The sequence below is a fragment of the Gasterosteus aculeatus genome, chromosome 9, assembly GCF_964276395.1.
Source record: "Gasterosteus aculeatus chromosome 9, fGasAcu3.hap1.1, whole genome shotgun sequence".
Taxonomy (NCBI): Eukaryota; Metazoa; Chordata; class Actinopteri; order Perciformes; family Gasterosteidae; genus Gasterosteus; species Gasterosteus aculeatus.
This window is the reverse complement of record NC_135696.1, coordinates 1068338-1082333: the sequence shown is the minus strand read 5'-3', so window position 1 is coordinate 1082333 and position 13996 is coordinate 1068338. Positions and strand designations below refer to the sequence as shown.

Here is a 13996-nt window from a genome sequence, read left to right as displayed (position 1 = left end):
TGCTAATGTTACAGAGCCTCCTGGGAAATAACCACATCTATTGAAAATAAAGGCTTCGTGCTAAGGTGCCTCAGCCAAACGCCTCAGAGGAGATGTTCCGCAGAATGGACGTGGCGCCCCCTGCTGAGGACCCATACTGCCGTCAGTTCCATCCCAACACCTTTGACCCCTCTCGCTGCGGCTCCTGCCTGCGGCCGGATCGTATGCACCTTGGAGACCAGAGTATTACTGCTGCGGCTGCTCAACGGGACGGCTCACCACAGTGGGTAGGACGTCTATACGGCCTTCAGTTCAGTGGGTTTGGGAAATAATAATGTGGAGGGACAAATAAACAGAGTAAAATGGGGTAACACGGGGGCTTGTATTGTGGAAGGTGAAACGGAGGGATGGGAGTTGGTCCATGCTGCCTTTGTCAGGGGGGAAAAGAGTTATTAGGTCGGTTGTCTGGGTTCAGACTACAGAGCCCCTACAGAGTACTTTTATATTTCTTGTATGCATGATATTCGCATTCTGTGTGGAAAACCTTAGGAAAATGTATAGATGAATTACGAAAGTGCAGGAATAAAGCACCTTCCACGTAAAGGGTTAATTATTGTCGCACTCCTTTAACTGTGAGCTGCTGGCCACATTGAACTGTGGATAAAAGCAAACGGGTCTCAGGAGAAACGTGAGCATGTTCCGACTGATCATTGATTAGAAAAGACATGAGTAAAAAAGAAGCACCGTCTGTGTATTGCAAAGCATTTTAAATTTGCTTTTAATAATTCCTGCATGTATTATTGACTAACATTTTCACCTGCAGCAGTTTGATCCGTTCAGGCCTCCATGCTTCAGCAACCGCCAAGGTCATGTCAACAGTGATGGTTGCTAAACATTAAATAATACACGTGCATCAAGATAAAAGTTTTACATATTGAGGTCAGAATAGATTGACGTTGGGTGAAGTGCTTTTTAATGTCTTGCCAACATTCAATAGAAAACTGAGGAGGAGGAGGTCAACTCACAACACAATCAGACAAGGGGAACTTCTGTGGAGGTGCGAGGAGGATAATACACTAAGGTGCCATTTGATTCTGTATCATTAATTAATGGCAGCTCAGTGCGATGCTCGGGGAAGGGTTTGTAATGTGATATCCCCGAATTCCAACACGCCCCCTCACACAACGCTAGCCCACATAAGTCAGACCACGCAGGGGAATATAGTCAAGTTCTTTAATAAAGTTTCATCGTAATGTGCACTGCATTTCAATTTTGAAAGAAAAGGCAGCACCTTTAGACTATTTATGACCATCAGCAGATCAACAGCTAGAACGAGCAGCACTTTTGAGGTCAGCCCGTTAGTGAGAGACAGAACCGAAGGAGATGAGAAAGAAGCCGAGTGGGCGGTTCTGGTAATGCGAAAGCACTAGAGCAATGAAATAATCATGAGCGTGACCAGAGACCGGCTTGAGTTACGTCCTGTGCAGTCCGAACGTATCGGCTCAGATAGAACGAAGGGAGAGAAGAAAGGAGGGCAGGAAGGAAGAAGGGAAGCCGCTCAAAGGACTCGACTGAGGATTTAGGTGAAAGGACCAGAAGTCACAGTAAGTTGGGACTTAGTGTGCATCTACAGGTTAAGTTAGGTTTGTGTTGTTCTTTAATTAAAAGTGTACAGAGTAAACAACACCAGGCTGTAGTTTTGTGAGGCTCATGATGTGGGGCTTTATATTAAATATAATCAAATGTAACAGCATCACAGCATTTTCTTTTGAATGCAGGTGATACAAAATCTCAATGAACATCTAATTTACAGACACAGGCAAATAAATAGCGCCGGGAAAAGTACTTCTCACAATTCTATACTCTTCAAATCTGATAGTGTTTCTTTCTAGTTTTAAATACTCTGAATCGCATAAATTATCCGAATACTTTTAAAATGTCTCAATGTCCTCCACCAACTAGGAAGCAGACGAGGACACTTGCACACCGTCTGTGACCACAAGTGCCAGCAGCGATGATGTCAGCGGCGGTTGGAGCTACGAGTGGAATCTGGTCCCCAGTCTGGAACTTAACACCTGTGACAGCGACATAGAAGCCAGGTGACTCTATCCTGTATCCTGATTTCAGAAACCACTTTTTTAAAAACTAAAACACATCGACTGACGGCTGAGCACCAGAAGTGTTTCAGCTCTTAATAACACCGCTTATCTTTCAACGAGTTAGTTAGTTTTAATGTTACATGCAATGAATAAGTCCTCAATATCTGTATTCAAAAGCTGTTCCTGTGATTTTACAGGCCGGACAACTTGATAACTTCTTTGTGATATTTACCAGCGTTACAAGATCCATCCCTCGTAGTAATCGTAGGCCCCTTCTTCCTGGTCACCAATCCAACAGACTGTCCACTAAACACATTTTACAACTGACAACTCCATCTCATGACCTTCACCTGCCCTCCAGCTCTCCAAATCGGTGGGACTGTCCCGAGGGGAGCAGTTCCCTCAGCTCAGAGCGCCACAGTGTGGCCCAAAGAGATATGACCCGGCTGGACCCATCTGAAGCCGAATACTCCTTTATGGACGAGAGGAGGGGCAGAGACAGGTCCCACCGGACATCAGGTAATAGACAAATACACGCTGACTCAACATTCTCCACCACTACTCTCTGACGGACACATACTAAGGAAACAAACTGTGTGATCTGCAGAGTCCCGAGGAGACAGGGAACCAGAGAGCGGCTACTTCTCTCCGGACCGAAGGGGTGATGGTGAGCGGCCGATGGAGGAGGTCAACAAGCGGTCGTATCGTTACTACGAGCGCGGGCATCCTCTTCCCAGTAACTACGTCGCCGAGCCAAAAGCCTGCGTCCCCTACAGGAACGTCAACCTCGGCACGCCCTCCGAGAGGAGGAATCCAGAGACGTACATGCAGGAGGTTTGGAGAAGTGAATCGCCCGAGAGGTACACGTACCACTCCAACTTCAGACGGGGAGCCGATTCACAGAATAGTTCACCAACACGTCACGCCTCCCTGAGCCCAGATCGCTGCAGGTTCACAGAATCTCCTGTGGGAACCCGGCGAAAGAGCTCCCTCTCCGTGAGTCAGTCTCATGACTCCTCTCCGCTTCCATCACATGGCCTTTCTCGGCACACGTCCAGCAGGTCCAGTCCATCTCGCAGGAGGGGTTCTGTCGCCTCTCGGACCGTCTCGCCCACCAGATCCACCCATTCTCACAGGCACGCCGACTCTGTCTATTTACAGAACGGTGAGCGTGATGCTCAGAGGAGGTGCAGCTCGGACTTGAGGAGTCCATCGCAAGCTTCCTACAAACACAGTTTGGACTCCGAGAAGCTGTACAGGAATCTGGAGTCTATCTCACGCAGAGGCTCCTCCGCTATCCAGCAACACTCATTTGAAGAATCCCAGGTGTCTCCTCGAACCAGAACAGCCATCAACAGCTCGGCCAACACCCGCACTCGCAACAGCCGGCAAGTATCACCGTGCAGGAACGGCTTCAGTACACACAGCCACACCCCACAAAGGGAGCCCGAGTCTAGAGACAGCAGACCGAGTCCAACTCACGGCTCGTGGCGAGGGTCATGCCACTCTTTACTCAGCCTCCCACCCTCTCGCGGTTCCTCGTCGAGACGAAGCGCAGACTCCCAGATGCTCGGTGGTTCCCTTTCACATGTCGCAATCACAGAAAGGGACAGAGGCCACGAGAGGAACAATGAGGTCGGCGGTGACAGAAGCAGGAGCAACATCAGGCGAGGCATGGAGGCCCTGCTGATCTCTGAACCCAAGAAGGCTGCAGTGGAAACAGAAGAGGTGTGTGTGTGTCAGGTCAAATGATGTTTTTAGCCAAGCTCCCTGCGTTTTGGATGAAGGCTGCTCTGTGTATCACTTATTCTACCACTGAAATATCCAAAATTGTATGAATTCCCATGAAATGTTGTAGAGATATTCATGGTACCCAGAGAATTAAAACTTAGCGGAGAGGTCTTAAACAGGGGGCCCAGGGGGTCCGCGGAGGTGCTGCAGGGGGGTCGCTGGGTTGATTAGACCGAAGGGAACGGAACAATTGATGGAGAAGACGTTATCTTTCAGTCTGCAATGTACACATTCAGCTTCCCACAGCAGCTCTCGAGCTGGACACCGGCCAATCAGATCGCGTTCATGCTCACGTCTAAAGAGCGCAAAGCTCAAAAATAAAAGATGGCGGACCAAACTCTGTAGAATAGGGGGTCCCTGCTCCATCTCACCATCAGTCTGGGGGTCCTTCGCCTGAAAAACGTTGGAAAAACTTAGATTCAAATGTTCCCCCATGTGTTGCATGGAGTCCAATGTTTGTTCAATACTTTTGTCCATGACCATTAGCCTAAACTAATTTAAATGCATGCTAACATGTTAAAATAAGATGTTGAACATCGTACACTTTATACCTTCTAAAAACCAGCATGTTAGCATTTTTATTATAAACTAACCAGTTGTGAACATGTTAGCATGCTAGCAATGTTCGCTCAAAGCACCACTCTGTCATTGGCGTGTCTGTAGACCGTTATAATTGATGTATTGTGTACCACAAAAAACTCATTACGCATATCGTGTGAAATGTTTTGTAGGTGGGGATGACCATGGAGGACTACATTGTCCTGGCTGATATTCCAACTATCCAGCTGGAGTCTGAGGAAGAGTCTCCGGGGAACAGGAGGAGGAACCAGAGTCCCAGCCCCTGCAGGGGCAACAGGCTTCGGGCCGACAGGTTGGTGGTATCATATGGTGCTGTAGGCCATCATTGTATAGACATAGTTAAACCGATTTGGAAAAACACCTTTGTAGCAAGTAGAAAAAGAACTGTAAAGACATCTTTTGATCTGGCCATAAGCTATTTCCTTAGATGTGGCCAAAGAGGAGGGCTCTGAGGGGCCTTGGAGAAGCATGTGAACGTTCAGTTAGTAAAAGAGGATGTCAGTTGTGCCTTTTGTATGTTTATTTGTTTGTAAAATATTTATCTGATTTGGCTATGAAGGTACCACGAGGAGATGGTCACCTACAGTTCAAGACTTGAGTCGGACAAAAGGGGGAGAGTGAGAGAGAGAGGCAGAGACAGGCAAGAGAAATGTCGGGACGCTGAGAACGGTCGGTCATCTCGACGAGGGTCAGTCGCATCGTTTCATTCACAGGTACCATGTTAGAGCTGCCGTGTTGTGTAATGACTGAATGCAACCCACGTTTGGTAAACCACTGCGTATGTTACACATACAGGAATATGTCTTGGTGATTGGTGCGATATCAGAATAAAATAGAATAAAATAAGAATAAAAAAGAAAAAATGAACAATATACAACAGATACGTAGAAGACGTATGTATGTACATATATTCCCACTGTGCAAATGTCCTGAGCACGTAATGTCTGGGTCAGTGGGGGACTTGTTTCATGAGACCAACTGATAAGGGGGAGAAGCTGTTTCTGTGGCGTGAGTTCTTGGTCCTGATGGACCTCAGCCTCCTGCCTGACGGACGGGGCTCAAAAGGTTTGTGTCCGGGGTGAAAGGGGTCGACTACCATCTTTCTTGCCCGCCTCAGCGTACTGGAGGGACGGCAGATTGGAGCCGGTCACCCTCTCTGCAGAGCAAATGATGCGCCTGCCCTTGTCCTTGGCTGTGGCTGCAGCGTAACAGACCGTGATGGAGGAGCCGAGGACAGACTCAGTGACGGCCGTGTAGAAGTGCACCACCAGCTTTGGCAGGTTAAATTTATTCAGCTAGTTAGGAAGTACATCCTCTGCTGAGCCTCATTAGTTATCGAACTGATGTTCAGCTCCCACTTGAGGTTGTGGGATGTGATGGAGCCCAGGAAATGGAAGGACTCCACAGTGGTGACGGGGGAAAGTGGGGCTGCGTTCCTGCGGAAATCCACGACCTTGTCCACTGTCATTAGAGCGTTGAGCTCCAGGTTGTCACCTCCGCACCACGTCACCAGTTGGTCGATCTCCGACCTGTAGGCACCAGAGGTGTGTCCAATGAGGGTGGTGTCGTCCAGGAGCCTGGTGGACTGGTGACTCTAGGTGTACAGGCCCAAATTACTTAAACAGAGCCTGTAGAGCAGTGGCCAAGAGGTACGTAGCAGTGTGCACTGGTACTTCAGTTAGTTCATTATAAATAAAGTTATGAATAAGGTATTTTGAGAAAGCGTTTTGCCCCCAAAAAACGTATTTTAGCATGTAGCAATGATGGGCTACATCAAATATTTAGAGGATGGATTCAAAGATGCACAGTGAGACACTTACAACTCCCCCAAGGACGCATGGCCACACACTCGAGACTGACTGCATGATCTTCCTGTTGGAGATGATACCAACTAAGGCTTGTAACCCTGTATGTTTACTATGTTGAAGAGTTCAGACAATCAAAGTGGAAGACACAAATCTTCAAAGGTGAAGAAGCGAGCTCCTCTGCAACGCCCGCAGACACAGGTGAGCCCGGTCCCATGACTTCTCTGCACCTGCACAAATCCACAGAGTGTGTTGAGGAAAATGGGTCATTCATACTTTTATTTATAAAGTTGATCCCTGTAGATAGTGTGTATTTATTTCTGCTGCTTCATCTAAGGTGCCCCTCTCAGGCTGGGAAAAAGGCCATTAGTGAGCACTACACGTTTTATGTCAGCATGTTCCTGTGATTAATCATTTTTAGATGAGTAGACTCGGGATGTGTCCTGCAGTGTCAGCGCTGGAATTGTCATGCCAAAAAGTGTGGAGTCAGCAAACGAAAAGGAATGATGACCAAAAAATGAACATTTAAAATGTTATTCCACTGCTTTGAATCACATGCAACTAATCCATCGTCGTAGTAGTTCTGAGACCCTGACATGACATTTCTATGAGTACACTTATACCCTTTGTGACTTCCCCATTTTATTTCCTCCCACGCAGTTTGGCTTTCATGACTCTTTCTTTCTCTCCCCCACTTTACGATATGCAATGCGATACGTGGTTGGTAAGTGTGTTATTTTCTGCTAACACGCTTTAATGGCACCTGCTTGGTCTCATGATGTAAATTCACTGTCTCCGTCTTTGTCCTGCTGTTCAATGTGATGATCAATGTTTGGCAACATTCACCTCTTCCCTTTTCTTACGTTTCCATTCTGCTGTGCTCTGAACGTCTGCCTGCCTGTGGTTATCTCACAGACACATTCGTCTGCTCTGAGAGTTTCCGTTTCCTCTGCCTTCACAACCAGGCACGAGACAGAAACCTTTCACAGAGCGTAATCGACATGCTTTATTTACAGGCGTTGTTGCTCGCAGGGCTGGATGTCCATACTGGATGCGCATGGCAGGGTAAATTGATGTTTTTTAAAAATGATTTCTTAGATGTTCTGTACTAATTCCTGTTTTACCATAATGGTTGAGACGTCACAGAAGACTTGATGTTGAAACCATGTACAAACACATCCAGAGACTACAGCAATTCATGTGATGCTGTTAATCGTGTTTTTCTCAGTGGCAGAAACACTGGTTTGTTCTGGGTGATACCTCACTGAGGTACTACAGAGACGCAGATGCTGAGGAGGTAATTTGTGAGATAAAAGTAACTAGTACATTAATGTCAGCCTATGGCAACTCATATTACACAACACATGCATGCAGATGTTGCCACTAAAACAGGAGCAGCCTCGTTGGTGTTGGTGGAGTCTGTGGCGCCTGATACTATCTGTCCTTGGTGTGTATTTGTGCTGCAGGCAGATGATGTTGAAGGAGAGATAAACCTGATTTGCTGCATCAATGTGGCAGAATGCGATGTGGAGAAGAACCATGGACTCCAGATACAAGTACGTCTTAAGTCAGACCCCCCCAACCCCCCCTCCATTTCCACATTGATTACGTGTCTGGCCGCTTCCTGTTTAACAGCGTGTGTGTGTGTGTGTGTGTGTGTGTGTGTGTGTGTGTGTGTGTGTGTGTGTGTGTGTGTGTGTGTGTGTCTTTTGATGTCTTCCAGACAAAGAGAGCACTGTTCACTCTCTCCGTCATGACCTCTAGAATACGGCGGAACTGGGTGAAGTTGCTAAAACAAGCGATCCAGAACAACACGCAGTGAGTCCCACTTTGGTCTGGGAGACAAGGAAACATTCAGAGGCTTTATGAACCGGCAACATCTCTTGCACAAACAAAGCAAATTTGTTGTTATTTGCAAAATAGGCCAAAAGTATTCTTTTTCAACCTCAGTGAGCAAAAATGTTATATTATTATGCATCAAATGTCTAATGCTGATGCCTTTAAGAATACTGTCTGGCAGTTAAATAATATTGCATCATGGTGGCATGAGGAGTAACTACACTTGAGGACAGTCCTAACAAACTAAGTACTGAAGTGCAATCAACTCCAGCCGAGAGGCTTCTCTGGGCCTTTTCCAAAGAAAAAGAAGTCAATCAAATTAAGATTATTGAAATACCAAAGTGAATCTTGATCTGGAAAACAACAGACTTAACAATGTGATTTACTTTGATCCCTGTATTGCTTATTCATTATAATTAGTAATGTGCGGATTACATAACAACAAACCCTCTCGATCACCTTTCTTCTGATGTGTAACACTACCCACCTGTCTTTCTCTCGCTGCGACCTCAGCCAATCGGACTCCGGCAGCGAGAAAGACTACCCCCTCCCCCGGAGACCGTCGCCATGCCAACCCGCCGCTCGCTTCGCCTGCAAGGACTCCGGCTATGAACCTACCACTTCCACTGCCAGCGTCACAGCTGTAGACCCCCGTCAGGCCGACCACCACCACACCGTAGACCTGGATCTGGACCTGTCTCCGTCCAGTCAGAGAGAAGAGGGGGAGGGCTGGGACCGCGAGCAAGCCAAGCGATTGGAGGAGAGGAACAAGTGGTTTGAGGAGGGGGTCCCCTTCAGTGAAATGGGCAGTAGGTGGGACTCGATGGAGCTGAAGAGGGGGAGTGCACCTGGGCACCTCAACGAGACCCTGGACTCGGACGTCAGCAGCAAGTGGGTGGAATTTGAGACGTTGTCAGTTTGTGACACGATTGGAGCCCAGACGCATCAATCGAGCCCCGAAGAGGCCGAACAGCCTGAAACCGCATCACAAACCGATGTGTGCAGCCCGTGCAGGAATGGAGAACAAACCGATAAAGGGGCAGCTCTTCAAAAGGAGGTAAGAAAGAACTTCACTCCATTTAAAATGAGTTTTTTAAGCAATGAGCGGCGACACCAGGTGGACATTCCTCTAAAGTCTTCACCAGCCAAGCAAATTCTGCTGATCAGTAGTTTCCCTCCCCTCCATCTCCCAGGCCCTCTCTCTTCGAAAGCAAGTGGAGAGCCTCCAGGGGGAGCGTGCGGCCTCGGGGGTGGAGGTGGACAGCCCGTGTGGCCCCGGGGCCCCCTGCAGGGCCAGGCTGGTGGCTATGGAGGAGGCCCATCGGAAAGCTCTGCAGGAGCAACAGGAGAAGCACGCGAGGGAGATCGCGGAGCTGCAGGAGCAGAGAGACAGGCTGCTGCGGGAGGAGAGCCAGGCTGCCGCTGAAGGTGAGGGAGCGAAGCACGCCAGTAGCGCCCGTTGAAGAAAACCTCGCAACCAGTTTAACAAATGAACAAATTGCTCGTCGCAGCTGTGGAGGCAGTGAGAGCAGCTCACAGGGAGGAGCTGGAGAGGGAGGTGGAGAAGGCCAGGAGTCTGGCTGGAGGAGCTGCACACGCGGACGCTCCACACGGAGGCCACATGTAGGTTTTCGAATCGCCGGCCTGGCGTCGTTGCCGAGGGCGCCCTCCGTCTCGCTGCGGGCTTCAGATGGTCTGCACCCGAGCGTGACGCCCGCCCCTTTTTGCAAGACGGTGCAATGTCAGAATTCACTCCGCATCTTGTGTGTTTTTGCGCGTGTCAGGCCACAGGCGGACGCCTCGCGCAGCGAACTAGACGTGCTGTCCGAGCGCTACGGCCAGAGGTGCCTGGAGCTGCGGCGCGGCGAGCAGAGCGGCCGGGGCCGAGAGGCCGAGCTGGGCCTCAAGGAGAGAGAGCTGCAGCAGCTCAGAAGAGAGAACCAGGTTCACACACATTTGAATTCCTTTTTAACAGACTGTGTGCGTCTCGTGGGGGGAAACGAACAAGGACGCTAACAAGAACACGCGTGGTGGTTCACATTATTCCTGCATGACATCATTTGAGCCTTGCATCTCTTTCAGGACCTCAAGGTCAAACTGGCGGAGGAGATCAGCCGCATGCGTTATTTCATCACGGGCCTGAGGTCGGACACGGCCTCTCTTGGCAACGCTGAGCGCGCTGCGTCTGAATTAGAGGTACTGATTTAGCGCTCGAGACTAAATTAGATCCTGCGTCATTCAGTCTCATGTGAAAGCAGGTGATACTTATTAAACATCTGAACTTATTGCTGCATCCTGGCCCAGTTTCATTTATCGCACCTGGAGGACTCATTTAGGGTCGAAGGTCAGCCGTCGAGTCGACCGTCAGCCGAAGGCGGCAACAATGAGCTGTGGGATCTTTAGGCCATTTTGAGAAAATGAATTTTTGTCTGGTGTCCCCATGTAATGGTTCCCTGTAGAAACACTGTTATCAGTTCCTCTTTTCCTTTCAGTGGCCTCATTCACGTTGCAGTGCAGCTAACGCTGCCATCTACCGCCTGGATCATAATCCAGCATGGCCGGAAATCTTTCTCAAAATATCATATTCAGAACTTAAGTATAATTCTGCATGTCAATAAAAATCCCTACATTCCCAGTAATATCTGCAACAGGAACGTAAAGTATACGTTTTTGTAACGCAGACAAATAGAAGAGTTCCATCTTAAAAGCACTGGAGTAAAATATTCAGTAACATGACAGGGCTGCACTCAAGTAAAAGTACCTCAACACGTGTATTTCGCTGTGCTTATGTTGTACATCGTTATCATCAACTGGTAATATCATGACGCCACATTGTGTTTTCCAGACATTACTAAGAGCAAAAGACAACGAGGTCCAGTATCTTAAGAAGGAAATCAGCTGTCTACAGAATGAGGTGCAGTCCCTCACAAAGGTACGTTTCATAATCAGACCTCCTGTTGGAGTTTACAACTTTGACTTCAATACAGAGCCAAATGTTTTGATCATTTGACGCTTTCAGGTTAAATCTTTCTAAATGATGCAAACGTTTGGCCTGGATTTGGCTCCATTCTTCAACTGATGCGTCTACAACCCTTTTTCTCCAGGAGAAGTCGGCGGCTTACGAGCGTTATAAGGAGGCGTACGTGGTGCTGAGTGACACGAGGGGGCGGGGCCAACTGAAGACGAGCTCCCTTACTGAACACTTGAAACTGGCCAACGCCGCCCTGCAGGAGGGAGCCGGGCAGGCTGACCAATGAGGAGCCATCATGTCAATATACAACAACGAAATAGTGACATTACAATGACAATACATGCTGTTGGGACTTAAAAAGAAGAACTCAGAAGGAAACCTCTGTGCAAAGACCAAATACAAGTGTTCATCCATGTGTAATCGACTCCCTTTATTGAGTTATCAGACAAACAGGCAAACAAGAGTGAAGGCATAACTAGTCGTTTAATAGCCTCACATGATGTGACATTTCAAGAGTGAATTTAGCAGAAACAAGATAGCGTGGGGGAGAGGGAGGAGATGGGTGGAGGTGGAGAGATGTAGCTGGATGTCATGTGCCCCATCTTTCCCAACTCCCTTGTGCCGGCTGGTGTGCTCTCACTCAATATTGCAAAGCACCCTGTGGATGTGAATTTAAAAGTAAATTAGCTTTCTCCAGCCCTTTCACATGAGGATTTCTACACCTTATATACATGGCAAAGAGTGCGCATGAAAAATAATCGAGGTGTTAAATAGCGTGCGGCTAAAGTAGGCTTTCACTTTACCATTTGTTATGTGGCCCGGGCTCAGTCATCATCGTCGTCGTCCTCGGGGACAAAGATGTCATGCTCTTCCAATAGAGCAGCAAAGTTCTTGCTGATCAGAGTTCCCACGTACAGGAAAGGCACCACCACTACGGTCAGTCGGAAAAGACCAAACGGCGTCTGAAAAATATCAGAGGGGAACGGTCACAAGACATTTAGATTACGGACATTATTAATCCCCACCTCAGTTTGATGTGGGATACTTTGGTACGGATTTGTGATTATGGACCAAAACAGTGCCTCGAACGATGAGATGAGATTTAGCTGACAATATATTGAGTGCAACCAAGCCATAACATGTTGACAGCAGGCGACGCAAAAACTGCATTTACATACATTATTACTTCAAAACAGAATTTCAAAGTACTTTTTAAATCGGATCTTTGATTCAAGCACAATATTGACTGACAAAAACGGGGCTTCATGGTAAAGTTGATGCCCTGTTTTGAAAGATCCTATCACAGATCGTGCCTCAATCACCTCGGCTTGCAGACACAATCCACCGACACGTTGTGAGTGCTGTTGATCTCAGTTTATTTGTTTGTGTACAGATATTCTTTTGTTCCCAGTGGAACCAACACACTCTCACAGCGACAGCGATCAAAAGCCTTTCGCTCTCCGGTCCGACACTTGATTGGATCAATAATGACCTAATCACTTATATAGGTGAGCACCGGACCCAAGAACAGCGCCACCCAGTGTACAGAATAGAGTAAAGCCATTTGATGGGAACATTTGGCTCCTACACTTTATTATGACATATATTAAATTATTTTAGATTCACACATATTTCAATTGGTCTCTTCGTTTTGGCCTTGAGGTGGTTTTCAGTTGTATTATTTATATTTAATTATCGGAACAGAGGTAAACCACAGATAACGCTTACAGCATACATGCTATTCTGTTTAGGATACATATGAACTGTTAAATGCGCGTAGAGGCGGTTTTAATCGCAATGGACATAATTCCAGTTCCAAAAAAAACGTTACATAGAACATACATGTCACGTCTTATTACTATTATTTGCATTGTGTAACGTAAAATGTCCACTTGAATCAATACTGGCTTGAATTGACAAAATTAGTCATAATTACTTCCTGACATTCATCTCCCGTTCGAGTAAACACGCTTTAATTGGCTGAAAGAACTAACCCAGCTCGTCCCCTGCCTTTCTATTCGCCACAGTCCCTGTCAATTCAGAATTAAGTCCCGCCTCCACTGTCAGGCATATTTCTAGTCGGTTTTATACTCGGTAACGCTGGCAGATTTAAACTCACTTTATCCGGTTTGGGTAAGATCGCACCCGACGACGTTGATACTACGGTCCTGCCTTGACTCGTCCTGGATATGTTCGGTGTTTTCAAGCCGGTGTTACGGCTCGTTACCCCCGCATTTCTGGTGAAAAGTCGCAGCGGGAGCCGCAGTACACCCGTCGCCATGTTTTCCTGTAATGCGGTGGAGCGGGTGACGCGCTGGGAGGTTTATGGACGCGCCTTGACGCTTGACCCACCCAATACATGTTCCATGCATCAAGGCCCTCTGCGAGTTCAAATATCACCACATAACTCATTAACTTTGCAAAATGAAAATGTGTAAAATCGTAATAACAGATAACAGATACAAAAAACCTAATTAATAAAGGGCAAGTGGGTACCTAAGAGGTAAATCAACCCTTGATTAAAGTTTATTTTATAGAAAGAAATAAGCAGATTTACATAAAATATTGAAAGTTCTCAAAGGTTTTGACAGTAAAGTCCATTTAGAACTTACTGGTAGGCTTTTCACTTACAGCAAGCCTTTGCTAGCAAAATAATGAAGGAAATGTACCATTGTAAAGCTTTTTGGAACATATGGTTCAACACTTTTACAAGCTATATATTGTATATGCTAACCGAAGTGTCTGTATTCAAATGTGATTTTTAACTTAAAAAATAAATAATTCAATATGTCTCCACTAGAGTTGCATTTGGTTTGGTTTAAATATTTAAATATTTAGAATTAGAATTTAGAAAAAATACAAATGTACAAATTTAAATAATTATAGTTTGCATTGTTTGCAAAATAGACATATCTGAAAAATGCAATACCCAA

General features: G+C 46.8%; 2 protein-coding genes across 4 annotated transcripts; one reads left to right on the top strand and one right to left on the bottom strand.

Annotated features, from left to right (window-relative positions):
• Positions 1-1483: 1483 nt before the first annotated feature.
• Positions 1484-11483, top strand: LOC120825534 (TRIO and F-actin-binding protein). Of its 3 annotated transcripts, XR_013450752.1 has the most exons (14): positions 1484-1583; positions 1942-2078; positions 2440-2597; positions 2686-3806; positions 4601-4740; positions 5008-5161; positions 6377-6454; positions 7270-7318; positions 7482-7550; positions 7720-7809; positions 7977-8071; positions 8606-9149; positions 9286-9520; positions 9604-9716. XR_013450752.1 is itself a non-coding variant. In XM_078080658.1 (12 exons), the coding sequence occupies exons 2-12, from the start codon at positions 7292-7294 to the stop codon at positions 11347-11349; spliced, it is 1686 nt and encodes a 561-aa protein (XP_077936784.1). In that variant the 5' UTR covers positions 6914-6977; positions 7270-7291; the 3' UTR covers positions 11350-11483. The 3 variants fall into 3 exon arrangements, 2 of the variants coding, with proteins under 2 accessions (XP_077936784.1, XP_077936783.1); XM_078080658.1 differs by lacking the exons at positions 1484-1583; positions 1942-2078; positions 2440-2597; ... (2 more) ...; positions 5008-5161; positions 6377-6454 and adding exons at positions 6914-6977; positions 9877-10036; positions 10175-10288; positions 10938-11024; positions 11197-11483 and having other exon boundaries at positions 9604-9715; XM_078080657.1 differs by lacking the exons at positions 1484-1583; positions 1942-2078; positions 2440-2597; ... (2 more) ...; positions 5008-5161; positions 6377-6454 and adding exons at positions 9877-10036; positions 10175-10288; positions 10938-11024; positions 11197-11483 and having other exon boundaries at positions 7138-7318; positions 9604-9715.
• smdt1b (single-pass membrane protein with aspartate-rich tail 1b) lies at positions 11473-13376 on the bottom strand. Its single transcript, XM_040187187.2, has 3 exons — positions 13183-13376; positions 11867-12025; positions 11473-11721 (listed from the first exon to the last, which is right to left on the bottom strand). Exons 1-2 carry the CDS (start codon positions 13342-13344, stop codon positions 11888-11890), a joined length of 300 nt encoding a protein of 99 aa, XP_040043121.1. The 5' UTR covers positions 13345-13376; the 3' UTR covers positions 11473-11721; positions 11867-11887.
• Between the last annotated feature and the right edge of the window lie 620 nt (positions 13377-13996).